Source organism: Chiloscyllium plagiosum, unplaced genomic scaffold (assembly GCF_037043375.1).
Source record: "Chiloscyllium plagiosum isolate Xiang-an unplaced genomic scaffold, Cpla_swu_hap1 HiC_scaffold_18, whole genome shotgun sequence".
In the NCBI taxonomy this organism is placed as follows: Eukaryota; Metazoa; Chordata; class Chondrichthyes; order Orectolobiformes; family Hemiscylliidae; genus Chiloscyllium; species Chiloscyllium plagiosum.
Genome location: NW_028270156.1, coordinates 80509675 through 80525252, shown reverse-complemented (window position 1 = coordinate 80525252; position 15578 = coordinate 80509675). Strand labels below are relative to the sequence as shown.

Genomic DNA, 15578 nt, shown 5'->3' with positions numbered 1-15578 from the left:
AACGCGACGGGGGGGGGGGGAAGAGAACGCGACGGGGGGGGGAAGAGAACGCGACGGGGGGGGGAAGAGAACGCGACGGGGGGGGGAAGAGAACGCGACGGGGGGGGGGAAAGAGAACGCGACGGGGGGGGGAAGAGAACGCGACGGGGGGGGAAGAGAACGCGACGGGGGGGGAAAAGAACCCGACGGGGGGGGGGAGGGGGAAGAGAACGCGACGGGGGGTGGAAGAGAACGCGACGGGGGGTGGAAGAGAACGCGACGGGGGGGGGGAAGAGAACGCGACGGGGGGGGGAAGAGAACGCGACGGGGGGGGGAAGAGAACGCGACGGGGGGGGAAGAGAACGCGACGGGGTGGGGGGAAGAGAACGCGATGGGGGGGGGAAGAGAACGCGACGGGGGGGGGAAGAGAACGCGACGGGGGGGGGGGGGAAGAGAACGCGACGGGGGGGGGGGGGAGGGGGAAGAGAACGCGACGGGGGGGGGGGGAGGGGGAAGAGAACGCGACGGGGGGGGAAGAAAACGCGACGGGGGGTGGAAGAGAACGCGACGGGGGGGGGAAGAGAACGCGACGGGGGGGGGAAGAGAACGCGACGGGGGGGGGTAAGAGAACGCGACGGGGGGGGGGGGAAGAGAACGCGACGGGGGGGGGGGAAGAGAACGCGACGGGGGGTGGAAGAGAACGCGACGGGGGGGGGGAAGAGAACGCGACGGGGGGGGGAAGAGAACGCGACGGGGGGGGGGAAGAGAACGCGACGGGGGGGGAAGAGAACGCGACGGGGGGGGAAGAGAACGCGACGGGGGGGGAAGAGAACGCGACGGGGGGGGAAGAGAACGCGACGGGGGGGGAAGAGAACGCGACGGGGGGGGAAGAGAACGCGACGGGGGGGGGGGGAAGAGAACGCGACGGGGGGGGGGGGAAGAGAACGCGACGGGGGGTGGAAGAGAACGCGACGGGGGGGGGGGAAGAGAACGCGACGGGGGGGCAAGAGAACGCGACGGGGGGGGGGAAGAGAACGCGACGGGGGGGGAAGAGAACGCGACGGGGGGGGAAGAGAACGCGACGGGGGGGAAAGAGAACGCGACGGGGGGGGAAAGAGAACGCGACGGGGGGGGAAAGAGAACGCGACGGGGGGGGAAAGAGAACGCGACGGGGGGGGAAAGAGAACGCGACGGGGGGGGAAAGAGAACGCGACGGGGGGGGAAAGAGAACGCGACGGGGGGGGAAAGAGAACGCGACGGGGGGGGGAAAGAGAACGCGACGGGGGGGGAAAGAGAACGCGACGGGGGGGGAAAGAGAACGCGACGGGGGGGGGAAGAGAACGCGACGGGGGGGGGGAAGAGAACGCGACGGGGGGGGGGGGAAGAGAACGCGACGGGGGGGGGAAGAGAACGCGACGGGGGGGCAAGAGAACGCGACGGGGGGGGAAAGAGAACGCGACGGGGGGGGAAAGAGAACGCGACGGGGGGGGAAAGAGAACGCGACGGGGGGGGGAAAGAGAACGCGACGGGGGGGGAAAGAGAACGCGACGGGGGGGGAAAGAGAACGCGACGGGGGGGGAAAGAGAACGCGACGGGGGGGGAAAGAGAACGCGACGGGGGGGGAAAGAGAACGCGACCGGGGGGGGGAAGAGAACGCGACGGGGGGTGGAAGAGAACGCGACGGGGGGGGAAGAGAACGCGACGGGGGGGGAAGAGAACGCGACGGGGGGGGGGGGGAGGAGAGTACGCGACAGAGGGGGAAGAGAAGAGTGAAAGCGTGGGGAAGAGAACGAGATCGAGGGGCAGAGAACATGAACAGTGGGAGAGAATAAGAGCAAGTTGATGAGAAAGAGAGCGAGCCACGGTGGCGACAGATTGTCAGGCAGGAGAAAGAGAGAAAAGGGGAGGATAGAAAGCGAGGAAGGGAGTGAGATGGGAGTACAAGAGAATGGGGGTGGAGACACAGAGGGAGGGAAAGAGAGCAAAGGGGGAGAGATTGAGGGAGGGGAGAGAGAGCTGTGCCGCGAGATGGAGGGAAGGACAAGTGAATGTGTGTGACTGACCTCCCAGAAGCTCTTTGCTATTTCTTCGCCCTTTGCCAATGACATGGCCGCTGTTCCCTTGCAGCACAGAATTTTGGCGGCTTTTTATTCTGTGGAAGAAAGGACTCCATTAGGAACCAATATTAAATGAATATTTTGCATCAGTTTTTACTGTGGAGAAAGAAACGGGGGCCAAAGAACAGAGGGAAATAAATACTGATGTTTTGAAAACTCCTCACATTACTGAACAGGAAGTGTTGGAGGTCTTAGAAAACATAAAGGTGGATAAAACATCAGGACCTGATCTAATGTATCACAGAACGTTGTGGGAAGTTAGGGAAGAAATTTCAGCACTTCTTGTAGAAATATTTGTATCATCTATAACAACGATTGAGGTATTAGATGACTGTAGAATGTCTAATGTTGTGCTGTTGTTTAAGAAGGGATCTAAGGAGAAGCCTGGGACTATAGACCTGAGAGTCTGACTTCGGTGGTGGCTAAGTTGTTGGAAGTGATTCTGATAGACAGGACTTATATGCATTTGGAGAGGCAAGGAATGATTAGGGATAGTCAGCATGGTTTTGTGCGTGGGAAATCATGTCTCACAAACTTGATTGAGTTTTTTGAGGAAGTAACAAGAAGGTTGATGAGGCCACAGCAGTAGATGTTGTTTACTTAGACTTTAGTAAAGTCTTTCACAAGGTTCCACATGGTAGACTCATCAGTAAAGTTAGATCACGTGGGATTCAGGCTCAACTTGCCAATTGGTTACAAAATTGGCTAAACAGCAGTAGACAGGATGATGGTGAAATGTTGTTTTTTCAGACTGGAGGCCTCTGACCAGCAGTGTTTCACAGGCTGGATCCACTTTTGTTTGACGTTTATACAAATGATCTAGACGAGAGTGTCGAAGGCACAGTTAGTTAGTTTGCAGATGATACCAAAATTGGTGACATAGTGGACAGTGAAGGAGGTTACGTAAGATTACAAACAGATCTTGATCAATTAGGTCAGTGGACTGAAGAGTGGTAGTTGGAGTTTAATTTGGATAAATGCGAGGTATTGCATTTTGGTAAGACAAACAAGGACAAGAATTATACAATTAAAGGTAGTGCAGTATTGTAGAACAGAGACCTCGGGGTTCAGGTACATAATTCTTTGCAGTTGGTGTCACACATAGATAGGGTGGTTAAGAAGGCATTTCGCATGATTGCCTTCATTGCTCAACATTGGCATCTACAGCCTTCCCATAGTAAGGCAGAGAGAGGGAATGGGTGAGGTGAAGTGGTCAGAAAGAGGGGGTGGTCATTGAGAGGACGTGGTCAGAGAGAGGCGGGTCAGAGGTCAGTGGGAATCAGAAAGAGAAGGGGTTGGGGCAGAGAGAGGGGAGTCAGACAGAGGGAGGCTCAGAGAGAGCGTTAGATAGGGAGATGAAGACAGGGAGAAAGAGTAATGGAGGAAGAGAAGAGTGAGGGAGAGAAAGGAAGGAAATCTGCATCCTCGCCTGGTCTGGCCTATATGTAACTCCAGACCCACAACAATGTGGTTGACTCTCAACTGCCCTCCAAAATGGCCGAGAAAGCCATTCAGTTTTATTCATTGCTAAGAGGTCTCATCAAAGTAACCAAACCAGACAGATCACCCAGCATTGACCTTCAAACCGGAAAAGACAATGGCAGAAACAGCTTTGTTGACCCTGCAGAGTCCTCCTTTCCAACATCTGGGGGCTAGTGCCAAAATTTGGAAAGCTGTCTCACAGACTCGTGAAAAACAGCGTGATATAGTTGTACTCATAGCATCATCAAACACTACGGCTACCATTCTTGGATATGTCCTATCCCACTGGCAGGACAGACCCAGCAGGGATATAATTTTTTTTTAAATTCTTATTTAAATTGTTATTACTCACCTCTGGAGCAGATGGGACTCGAACCTGGGCCTCCCAGTGGAGGGATAGGGACAGGACCACTGTGCCACAATCAGGAGGGAGATGCCTGGGAGTCCTCAACATTGACTCCAGATCCCATGGAGTCTCATGGCTTCAGGTTAAACATGAGCAAGGAAACCTCCTGCAGATGACAACATTCCATCCTCCCTTGGCTGAGGAATTAGTACTCCTCCATCTTGACAAACATTTGGAAGAAGCACTGAGGGGGTGGCAAGGGCAGAGAATGTACTCTGGGTCAGCAATTTCAACGTCCATCACCAGGAGTGGCTTGGCAGCAGCTGGTCAAGTCTAACCGGGCCAGAGTGGGATTGCGGCAGTTGGTGAGGGAACCAGTAAGAGGGAAAAACATACTTAACCTCATTTTTTACTAATCTGCTGGCTGTGCTCACTTCTGTCCATGACAGTATTGGTAAGAGCGACCGCCGGAGTCCTGGAGATGAAGTCTCACTGAGAAGGTCATCCATCATGTTGTGTGGCACTACCACTGCGCTAAAGGAGACAAACGTCAAACAGACCTAGCAACTCAAGACTGGGCATCCATGAGGCGCCCGTGTGGTCATCAACAGCACTACAGTTGTACTCCAGCACCATCTTCCATCTCATGGCCCAGCAATGCCCCACTCAACCATTACCATCAAGCCAGGGGATCATTTCTTGTTAAATGGACAGTGCAGGAAAAGTATGCCAAGATATACATAAAAATGAGATGTCAACCTGGTAAAGATAGCAAACAGAATAATTTGCATCCCAAACAGAATAAGCAGCAAGTGATAGACAGAGTTAAGTGATCCCAAAACCAACAGATCAGATCTGAGCTCTGCAATCCTAACACATCCAGTCGCGAATGGTGTTGGACAATTAAACAGCTCATTGGAGGAGAAGGCTCCATAAATATCCCCATCCTCAATAATGGAAGGGACTAACACACCAGTGCAAATGGTAAGGCTAAAGCATTTGCAACAATCTTCAGTCAAAAGTGCCCCATGCATGATCCATCTCATCCCCCTCCAATGATCCCCAACAACAGAGAAACCAACCTTCAGCCGATTTGTTTCACTCCAGGTGGTATCAAAGAAGGCACCAGTTACGGCAAAGCCTGGGGGCCCTGACAACATTCCAGCAATAATACTGAAGACGTTTCCCTGGCCAAGCTGTTCCAGTGCAACTAGAACACTGTCCTCGACCCAACCATGTGGAAAATTGCCTAGGGATGTCCTGGACAAAACAGCAGGACAAATCCAACCCAGCCAATTACTGCCCCATCAGCCTCCACCCAAACACCAGTAAAGTGATGGAAGGTTTCAGCAACAACGTTATCAAGCAGCACCCTGCTCAGCAATGCCCAATGCGGGTTCCACCAGGGCCACTCAGTGCCTGACCGCATTACAGCCTTGTTTCAAACAGGGACAATACAGCTGAACTCCAGAGATGAAGCAGGAGAGAGTGACAGGCCTTGAAGTCAAGGCCACAACGGCATCAAGCACCCTGAGCAAAACTGGAATCAATCAGTACCAGGGGGCAAACTCTCTGCTGGGTGGACCATACCTGGCATACAGGAAGATGGCTGTACTTGTTGGAGGCTAGTCATCTCAGATCCAGGACATCTTTACAAGTGATCCTCATGGTAGTATCGTAGGCTCAATCATCTTCAGCTGCTTCATAAATGGCATCCCCTCCATCATAAGATCAGAGTTTGGATGTTTGATGTTGATTGCACAATGCTCAGCACCATTCATAGAGTCATTCAGCACAGAGACAGGCCCGTCGGCCAAAACTGGTACATGCCGACCAAAACGTCCATCCACGCTAACCCCATTTCCTTGCACTTTGCCCATATCCTTCTACACCTTGCCTATCCATATATTTGTACAAATGTTTTCAATGTTGTTAATGTACCCACCTCAACCATTCCATTGGCAGCTCATTCCATATGCGTACCACCCTCTGCGTAATAAAGTTGCCCCTCGGGTTCCCTTTTGTTCTTTCCCCTCTAACCTTAAACTGATGCGCTCTAGTCTTCGATTCCCCAACGCTGGGAAAAAGACTGAGTGCATTCACCCTATCCATGCCTCTCATGATCTTATACACTTCTATAAGATCCCCCCTCAGTCTCCTACACTCGAAAGAAAGAAGTCCTAGCTTGTCTGACCTCTCCCTATGACTCAGACCCTAGAATCCTGGGAAGATCCTTGTACATTTCTTCTGCACCCTTTCCAGTTTAATAACATCCTTCCTATAGCAAGATGAGGACTGCAAATGCTGGAGATCAGAGTTGAGAGTGTGGTGCTGGAAAAGCACAGCAGGTCAGGCAGTATCCGAGGAGCAGGAGAATCGACCTTTCGGCCATAAGCCCATCATCAGGAATGATGGGCTTATGCCTGAAACTTCGATTCTCCTGCTCCTCGAATGCTGCCTGACCTGCTGTGCTTTTCCAGCAACACTTTCGTTACTATAACAAGGTGACCAAACCTGAACACAACACTCCAAGTGTGGCCTCATCCACATCCTGTATAATTGCAACATAATTTCCCAACTTCTATAGTCACTGCCCTGTCTGATGAAGGCCAGTGTGCCAAAAGCCTTCTTCACTGCCCTGAATACCTGTCTCCAGAGGGAGAGAGGGAGGGCGATGGGCTGTTGAAACACACAGGTACAGGCTGTTGATTAGAACAAACTGTTTGAAGAAATGACAGTCTACATCAAATGTAACTCAAAAGTGAGTGATTCTGGGAGGATTGAAATGTTTCGTTGTATTCCGTCACCATTTTGGGAAGTGCAGCTGAAAAGAGTCTCAGTCTGCACATGTCCAATCAAGGCCAGTTCATCGGGTGATGAAAATAGCCCAAGACTTACAACAGAGAAACCGAATTAATCTTTGAATCAAAACTTTGCATGACAGCAAAGGGGTTGTACTGGAATTTTATGAATCCCTGGGTAGGCATCAGCTGAAACATTGTGGACAGTTTCCAGCCATACTTAAAAGGATGTCTTCCGCATGTTACAAATCAAACCTCACTATTCCTGGGGACACCTCAAAACTCAACATTGTTCAAAATATGCAAAAATCTCCAAGTTAACTATCAATCCTCAATCAAAGCAGACCCGCAAACATGAAATTGAGTCCGACATCTTTACTTGACCTCACTCACCGCTCTCATTTACAGCCCTGTCCCACTTTAGGAATTCCAGCCACTTCCACCTCGTTCAACTGAATGATTTTCCAGCGTGCACAAATATAAAGATACCCCAACCCACCTGAAAATAAGTAACCCCGTCCGCAATTAAAAAGGAACCTACCCTCATATGAAGAGGCCCCAACCCAATGTACATACACGTTAGTAATTCCGTAAAAAAATGCTCACATTCCAAATATAAAATCTGCCAGTCCTGAATATCAATGTCCCCCCCATTCTCTAATAATAAACATCCCACATCCTCCTTCATTCCAAATAAACACGTTACTGTCCACATCCCTAATATAAACCTTTTCCATCCCCAACAGAAAGATCAGGTGAGCAGGTAGTGCAGGAGCTTCCTGTGGCAATCCCCACCTCAAACAAGTGCGCTGTTTTCAAAATGTAAGGGGTGATGGATTCTCAGGGGAATGTAGTATTGACAGCTAGGTTCCTGATACCAAGACTGGTTCTATTGGAACGAGGGGTATGTCAGATTCCAAGCGATCGATTGTGAGAGAGAGGACCCTCTGGTCAGGGACAAAGACGGACGCTTCTGTGTCTGACAACAGAATGGTGTGTTGCCTCCCTGGTGCCAGGGTCAAGGATGTCTCGGAGAAAATTCTCAAAGAGGACAGTGATCAACAGGAGGCCACTGTACATGTTAGCACCAAAAACAAAAGAAGAGAAAAGGAGGAGGGTCTGAACAGGGAAATTAGGGAGGAGGTTAAAAAGTAGGGTAATAATATCTGGATTCCTCTCAGTGGCACATGCTGGTGAGAGTAAAAATAGGAGGATAGAGCAGATGAATGCATGGCTGAGGAGCTGTTGCAGGGGGCAGGGATTTGCATTATAGATGTGACCTGTAAAAGAAGGATGGTTTGAACCTAAACTGGAAGGGAGCCAATATCCTAGCGGAGAGATATGATACTCTGGGTGCCTTACCTGGAGGTTGTGCGTCAGTGGCGGGTGGGGAAGTTGGGGGGGGGGGGGGTGGCGGAGCAAAGACATAGTGACGAAAGAGACAAGTCTGAGGCTGGTACAGTTGAAAAGAGGAGCAAGTTACATAGTCAAGGCAGGCAACAGCAAGGTGGAGAATAAAGACTGATAAATTAATCTGCATTTATTTCAATGCAAGAGAGCTGATAAGTGAGGCAGATGAACTCAGGGCATAGTCGGGAAAATGGGACTGGGATATCACAACTATTATAGAAGTGTGGTTCAGGGAAGGGCAGGGCTAACAGTTTAATATTCCAGGGTATAGTTGGCACAGGAAGGATAGACCGGGAGGTGGGGTAAGAAAGGAGGGAGAGTGGCTTTTTTGATTAGGGATCAAATTACAGCTGTAATTAGGGAGGATACTCCTGGGAGCTTTGTTCAATGAAGTTATTTGAGTGGAACTGAGAAATAAAAAAAGGGATTGTACTATAGGGCCCCCAACAGTCAGCAGGAAATTGAGAAACAAATTTGTCAAAAGATCTCAGTTATCTGTGAGAATGATAGGGTTTTAATGGTAGGGGATTTTAACTTTCTAAATATGGACTGGGACTGCCACAGTGTTCATGGGGTTGGACGGAGAGGAATTTGTTAAGTGTGTACAAAAAAAATGGTTTAATCAGTATGTGGATGGACCTATCAGAGAAGGAACAAAACCTGGCTTTCTCTTGTGAAATAAGGCAGGGCCAGTGACTGAGGTGTCAGTGGGGGAGCACTTTGATGCTAATGATCACAATTATATTAGTTTTAAAATAGTTACTGAAAAGGATAGACCGTTCAACCAGACGTCAGTTGTTGGAGGGGATCCTGAGGAACAGAAAGCTGAGTTGACTGTCTATAATCAGTCCTTGCCTTTCGAAATACATGTGAGTTCTGTCCCTCAGAATCCCCTCCAACAACTTAGCTACCCACTGACGTCAGGTTGAACGGTCTGTAGTGTGTGAGAAATCATGTTTTACTAACTTGATTCTTTTGAAGAAGTGACAAAGAATATTGATGAAGGCAGAGCTGTGGACATGTCAATATGGACTTCAGCAAGGTGCTTGACAAAGTTCTGCATGGTAGACTGATAAGCAAGGTTAGATGAAACAGAACCGAGAGAGCTAGCTAACTGGATACAAAACTGGCTTGAAGGTAGGACACAGAATGTGGTGATGGAGCACTGTTCTTTTGGATTGGCGGCCTGCGACCAGTTGTGTGCCACAAGGAACAGTTTTCAGTCCACGCTTTTCTTTACTTATATAAATTATTTGATTGTGAATAAAAGAGGAACGGTTAGTAAGTTTGCAGGTGACACCAAAACTGGTGGTGTGGCGTAGTGGACAGTGTGCAATGGGACCTTGATCAGATGGACTGACGGGCCGAGGAGTGGCAAAACATATCTAATTTCGATAAATGTGAAGTATTTTGCTAAGGAAAATCAGGGCAGGACTTATACAATTAATGGTAGAGCCCTGGGGAGTATTGCTGAACGAAGACCTTGGGGTGCAGGTTCATATTTGCTTCAAAATGGAGTCACAGGTAGACAGGTTAGTGAAGAAGGTGTTTGGTACACTGGTCCTTATTGGTCAGTGCATTAAGTGTAGGAGTTTGGAGATTATGTTGCAGCTGCACAGGACACTGGTTAGGAAAATTTGGAATACAGTGTACAACTGGGTGGCATAGTGGTTCAGTGGTTAGCATTGCTGCCTCACAGCACCAGAGACCTGCGTTCAGTTGCAGCCTTGAGCAACTGACTTGTGTGGATTTTGCACATTCTCCCCGTGTCTGTGTGGGTTTCCTCCGGGTGCTCTGTTTTCTCCCACAGTCCAAAGATGTGCAGTTAGGTGAATTGGCCGTGCTAAATTGTCCATAGTGTTCAGGGATGTGTAGGTTTGACACAGTAGTTAGGGGAAATGTAGAGTTATAGGGTAGGGGAATGGGTCTGGGTGGGATACTCTTCGGAGGTTCGGCGTGGATTTGTTGGGCCGAAGGGCCTGTTTCCACACTGTAGGGATTCTATGAAATTCTGGTCGCCCTGCTTTAGAAAGGATGTTATTAAACTGGAAAGGGTGCAGAAAAGATTTACAAGGATGTTACTGAGATTGCAAGGTGGGATATGCTGGACTTTTTACCCTGCAACAAAGGAGGCTGAGGGGTGATTCTAAATCAAGAAGGGCATAGATATGGTGAACAGCAAAAGTTTTTTCTCCAGGGTAGGGGTGTCCAAAACTAGAGCTCATAGGTTTAAGGCGAGAAGGGAAGATTTAAAAGGGACCCGAGGGGCAACTTTTTCACACAAAAGGTGGTGCATGTATGGAATGAGCTGCCAGAGTAGCTGGTAGAGGTTGGTACAGTTACAACATCTAAGAGACATTTGGACAGGTGCATGGACAGGAAAGGTTTAGTGGGAAAAGGATGAAATGCAGGCAAGTTCAGTTCAGGAAACCTGGATAAGTTGGGCTGAGGAGCCTGTATGACCCTATGACTCTATTCCCTGGCCCCAAGGCAAAGAATTCCCTGTCCCTGACGCAAAAATCCCCATCCTGTTTTTAACCATGCCCAGACATACATATAACCATCCACAATCTGATTGTCAGGGGAAGGCTCTCCTCACTCTCTCACACCCCTACAGGTAAAGTCCAGCTGTGAACTCCAATCCAGCCAAGGCTGTCTTCATTGTGGTGCTCTCCCAGTGACTGGCATGGGGCTGCTACATCCACGCATCAGTTTGGGTTGTACTGGGAGAGGGGCTCATGGCTGGTGAGGGACTGCCTCACCACGTTACTGCAAGGTGGGGCTGCAGTGGCTTTAACTCAGAGCCTGGACCTGGAAACCCTCACGGGAAAAGAAAACAGCAGAGGGACTGACTGTCAGATCAAAAGAGACAAACCGAGCAGGCAGAACCGAAAAGAGAAAGCAGGTGGCTGCAATGCGCAACTCAGGTAACTATATCTGTCTGTCAGCAAGGGGGAAAACCCACAGGAGCGGATGTGATCCAAAACCAAATTACTCACCCACACCTTCACACTTGGAAAACTGGTCCTGAACTCTCAGTCCCTTCACACAGTAATCCTCCTGTTTCCAGTAGTTTTTAGGCTGAACTCTAGACCTGGTGCCAGGAACTGATTGGCGCAAAGCCCAGGGCTTGGCAGGCTCTCATCACCTGTTTATTATCAGGAGGACCAGCTTGTTATTGTCATACCTGCTTGGATCCAGGTCCAGGGGGAATCACACAGAGATCCTCACGTATACTGACAGAATGCAAATAGATGCACACGTACTGGGGCTGAGGGAGAACAAAAGTGTGCTGCACTGAATGTAGAGCCTGTCCCCTCATCGCTGAGACTGAGTCAACTCAAACACCAGAACATTTCCTCAATTTTGACCAAGATGGACATTCAACTCTAAATATTAACTGATGCTGGGGGTCGAAAGGTGCTCAGCTGGAAAAGCACAGTCAGTCAGGCAGCATCCGAGGAGCAGGAGAATCAACGTTTCGAGCATAAGCCCTTCAACAAGATTTGGAAGGGGGTCTGTTTGCCAAGTGATAAATAGTAGGGGGAGGGGTTGGTTGGTGGGGTGGGGGAAGGTAGCTTGGAAGGTGATAGGTAGATGCAGGTGAGGGATGATGGTGATAGGTCGGAGGGGACGGTGGAGCTGATAGATGGGACAGGTCAAGAGGGCAGTGCCAAGTTAGAGGGTCGGATCTGGGATGAGGTGTGGGGGGGCGGGGAAAGGGAAGTTGAGGAAACTGGTGAAATCCACATTAATCCAGTGCAGTTGGAGGGTCCTAAGGAGGAAGATGAGGGGGTCTGCCTCCAGGCATTGGGTGGTTAGGATTTGGCGGTGGAGGCGGGCCAGAACTTGCATGTCCTTGGCAGAGTGGGAGGGGGAGTTGAAGTGTTCACCATAGGGTGGTGGGGTTATTTAGTGCGTGTGTCCCAGAGATGTTCTCTGAAATGTTCCACAAGTTGGCGTTCTGTCTCCACAATATAGAGGAGACACATTGAGAGCAACAGACACAGCAGATGAGGTGTTTGAATGTGCAGAAAAATCTCTGCCATGCGTGGAAGCATTCTTTGGGGCCTTGGATGGATGTTGCCAGACCTGCTGAGCATCTGTGTGTGTGTCCGCCAAGACTCTCCAGTCAGAACGGTCACAGTACAATCACAGGAACAGACCAAAACTGTAAACATGAGCCGGAGGTGAATACCACCACAGCCTCACTACACTTCAGAAATTCAGGAAGGACAGCTGTGAATATACATCGCAGACATAAATAGCACACTGGCTTAACAACAACTCAAAAGTGGTTCAAACAGTGCCAGGGATTCCAAGTTGACAGCACAACAGGAGTGGTGTCTCAGTGAGACACAGAGCGAGATGGGAGCGGTGTCTCAGTGAGACGCAGAGCGAGACGGGAGCGGTGTCTCAGTGAGACGCAGAGCGAGACGGGAGCGGTGTCTCAGTGAGACGCAGAGCGAGACGGGAGCGGTGTCTCAGTGAGACGCAGAGCGAGACGGGAGCGGTGTCTCAGTGAGACGCAGAGCGAGATGGGAGCGGTGTCTCAGTGAGACGCAGAGCGAGACGGGAGCGGTGTCTCAGTGAGACGCAGAGCGAGACGGGAGCGGTGTCTCAGTGAGACGCAGAGCGAGACGGGAGCGGTGTCTCAGTGAGACGCAGAGCGAGACGGGAGCGGTGTCTCAGTGAGACGCAGAGCGAGACGGGAGCGGTGTCTCAGTGAGACGCAGAGCGAGACGGGAGCGGTGTCTCAGTGAGACGCAGAGCGAGATGGGAGCGGTGTCTCAGTGAGACGCAGAGCGAGACGGGAGCGGTGTCTCAGTGAGACGCAGAGCGAGACGGGAGCGGTGTCTCAGTGAGACGCAGAGCGAGACGGGAGCGGTGTCTCAGTGAGACGCAGAGCGAGACGGGAGCGGTGTCTCAGTGAGACGCAGAGCGAGATGGGAGCGGTGTCTCAGTGAGACACAGAGCCAGACGGGAGCGGTGTCTCAGTGAGACGCAGAGCGAGACGGGAGCGGTGTCTCAGTGAGACGCAGAGCGAGACGGGAGCGGTGTCTCAGTGAGACGCAGAGCGAGACGGGAGCGGTGTCTGAGTGAGACGCAGAGCAAGATGGGAGCGGTGTCTGAGTGAGACGCAGAGCGAGATGGGAGCGGTGTCTCAGTGAGAGGCAGAGCGAGATGGGAGCAGTGTCTCAGTGAGACTCAGAGCCAGACGGGAGCGGTGTCTCAGTGAGATGAAATGCAATTTCAATTGCAGATTGACATCCCACTCAGAAAGCGACTCTCTCTCTAACACCTCCCTGTTATGCTGCTTGGAGCTGTTGACTTGTCCCTTTACCTGAGCACTCACTATGTTTTTGACATGGTGTCAGTGTGCCAGTGTTGGACTGTCATTGACAAAGTTAAAAATCACACGACATCAAACTATAGTCAGAGTCAAAGAGAGGTGCTGGAAAAGCGCAGCCGGTCAGGTAGCATCCGAGGAGCAGGAGAGTCAAAGTTTCGAGCGAGGTGCTGCATTTTGGGAAAGCAAATCTTAGCAGGATTTATACACTTAATGGTAAGGTCCTCGGGAGTGTTGCTGAACAAAGAGACCTTGGAGTGCAGGTTCATAGTTCCTTGAAAGTGGAATGGCAGGTATATAGTACAGTGAAGAAGGCGTTTGGTATGCTTTCCTTTATCGGTCAGAGTATTGAGCACAGGAGTTGGGAGGTCATGTTGCGGCTGTACAGGACATTGGTTAGGCCACTGTTGGAATATTGCGTGCAATTCTGGTCTCCTTCCTATCGGAAAGATGCTGTGAAACTTGAAAGTGTTCAGAAAAGATTTACAAGGATGTTGCCAGGGTTGGAGGATTTGAGCTACAGGGAGAGGCTAGATAGGCTGGGGCTGTTTTCCCTGAAGCGTCGGAGGCTGAGGGGTGACCTTATAGAGGTTTACAAAATTATGAGGGGCATAGAGAGGGTAAATAGGCAAAATCCTTTCCCTGGGGAGTCCAGAACTAGAGGGCATAGGTTTAGGGTGAGAGGGGAAAGATATAAAAGAGATCTAAGGGGCAACGTTTTCACACAGAGGGTGGTATGTCTATGGAATGAGCTACCCGAGGAAGTGGTGGAGGCTGGTACAATTGCAACATTTAAAAGGCATCTGGATGGGTATATGAATAGGAAGGATTTGAAGGGATATGGGCCCAGTGCTGGCAGGTGCGACTAGATTGGGTTGGGATGTCTGGTCGGCATGGACGGGTTGGAGCAAAGGGTCTGTTTCCGTGCTGTACATCTCTATGACTCTATAATCTCTTCATCAGGAATGCTGACACCAGGTTATAGTCCAGCAGGTTTATTTGGAAGTACAGGCTTTCGGAGTGCTGCCCCTTCTTCAGGTGACTAGCTACGTGGTTAGCTTGAGAGAAAAATTGCACCATACTGTGAAAACGCTGTTAATTCCACATTTGAAAGTCACGTATTCTGTCCTAATCCTTATATATAAAATGCCTGAAAAAGGAGCCGTGCTCCAAAAACTTGTACTCCCAAATAAACCTGCTGGACTATAACCTGGTGCCGTGTAACTTTTATTGATGTTTTTAATAGCAATCTTTTCTTTGGGGTATGTGCTTTATTGCAGCAACTAAGATTTTCTGAATTTGTGAGCCACATTTGATCATGTTAACAAGTACCACAAACTGTCCAGGCTAAGTGTTGTCAGAGCATTCAGATCCCTAACCAGCACGCAGAGTGAGGTCCCCATTGTGTAGTCTTGGGGCAGTTTCTGCGCTGAATGTTATATCCTCCTGCGTGGGGGGTCAGAGGGAATGGAGCAACGTGTGGGTCACTTGCCTATCATCCATTCCCTTTCCGTCAACTCAGCCAGCTCCGAGCTGGGGGAGCGCGTACTAGTGAGGGGAAATTCATAGCCAGCTCCCATCAAAGCAACAAAGCGATTCGGCAACAGAAATAAAACTTACAAGAAATGAGGTGGACAGGTCACGTAGCTAATGGTCTTGCACAGGAGCCTGCTTCCAATCGTTCCGTCTCTCTCTCTCTCCCTCCCTTACTCTCATTCAGTCCGTCTCTCTCTCACTCATTCACTGTCTCGCCGTCTCTCTCCCTCCCTCCCTCCCTCTCACGAGCCCCCTCAAGCTACCAAATCATTCTTATTAATAGGCTCCTGCTCCTTTTTATGAGCATGACGTTCATCACAAGTGCACATCACAAAGCACATTCCTTTGAGTCCTAGCCTCAAACCCTCCCTGTCACCCGATCAGGGCCAGCAATAGCAGAGAGCACGTGGGTTGGGTTGGGCAGGGCAGGGCAGTTCTTTCACACACATATTAACTCGCAACACTGTGATATTTCACAGACTGTGGGACTCTGGATCTGAATACCACACTGCCCTCAGAATCCTAGCTGTTCTGAAAACATCCCCTCCACCACCATT

The 15578-nt window shown here is 50.3% G+C and overlaps 1 protein-coding gene across 7 annotated transcripts in view; it reads right to left on the bottom strand.

The window, feature by feature from the left end:
* The window catches only part of pacsin3 (protein kinase C and casein kinase substrate in neurons 3), a 158676-nt gene that overhangs the window by 62340 nt on the left and 80758 nt on the right, over positions 1-15578 (bottom strand). For 6 of the 7 annotated variants that reach the window (XM_087996838.1, XM_087996839.1, XM_087996836.1 and 3 more), the window contains exon 4: positions 2043-2131. In XM_087996838.1, coding sequence (XP_087852964.1) covers positions 2043-2087 — 45 coding nt within the window. In that variant the 5' untranslated portion in view covers positions 2088-2131. Of the gene's footprint in view, positions 1-2042; positions 2132-15105; positions 15222-15578 lie in introns of those variants that run through there. The other variant, XM_087996840.1, reaches the window with a different exon arrangement.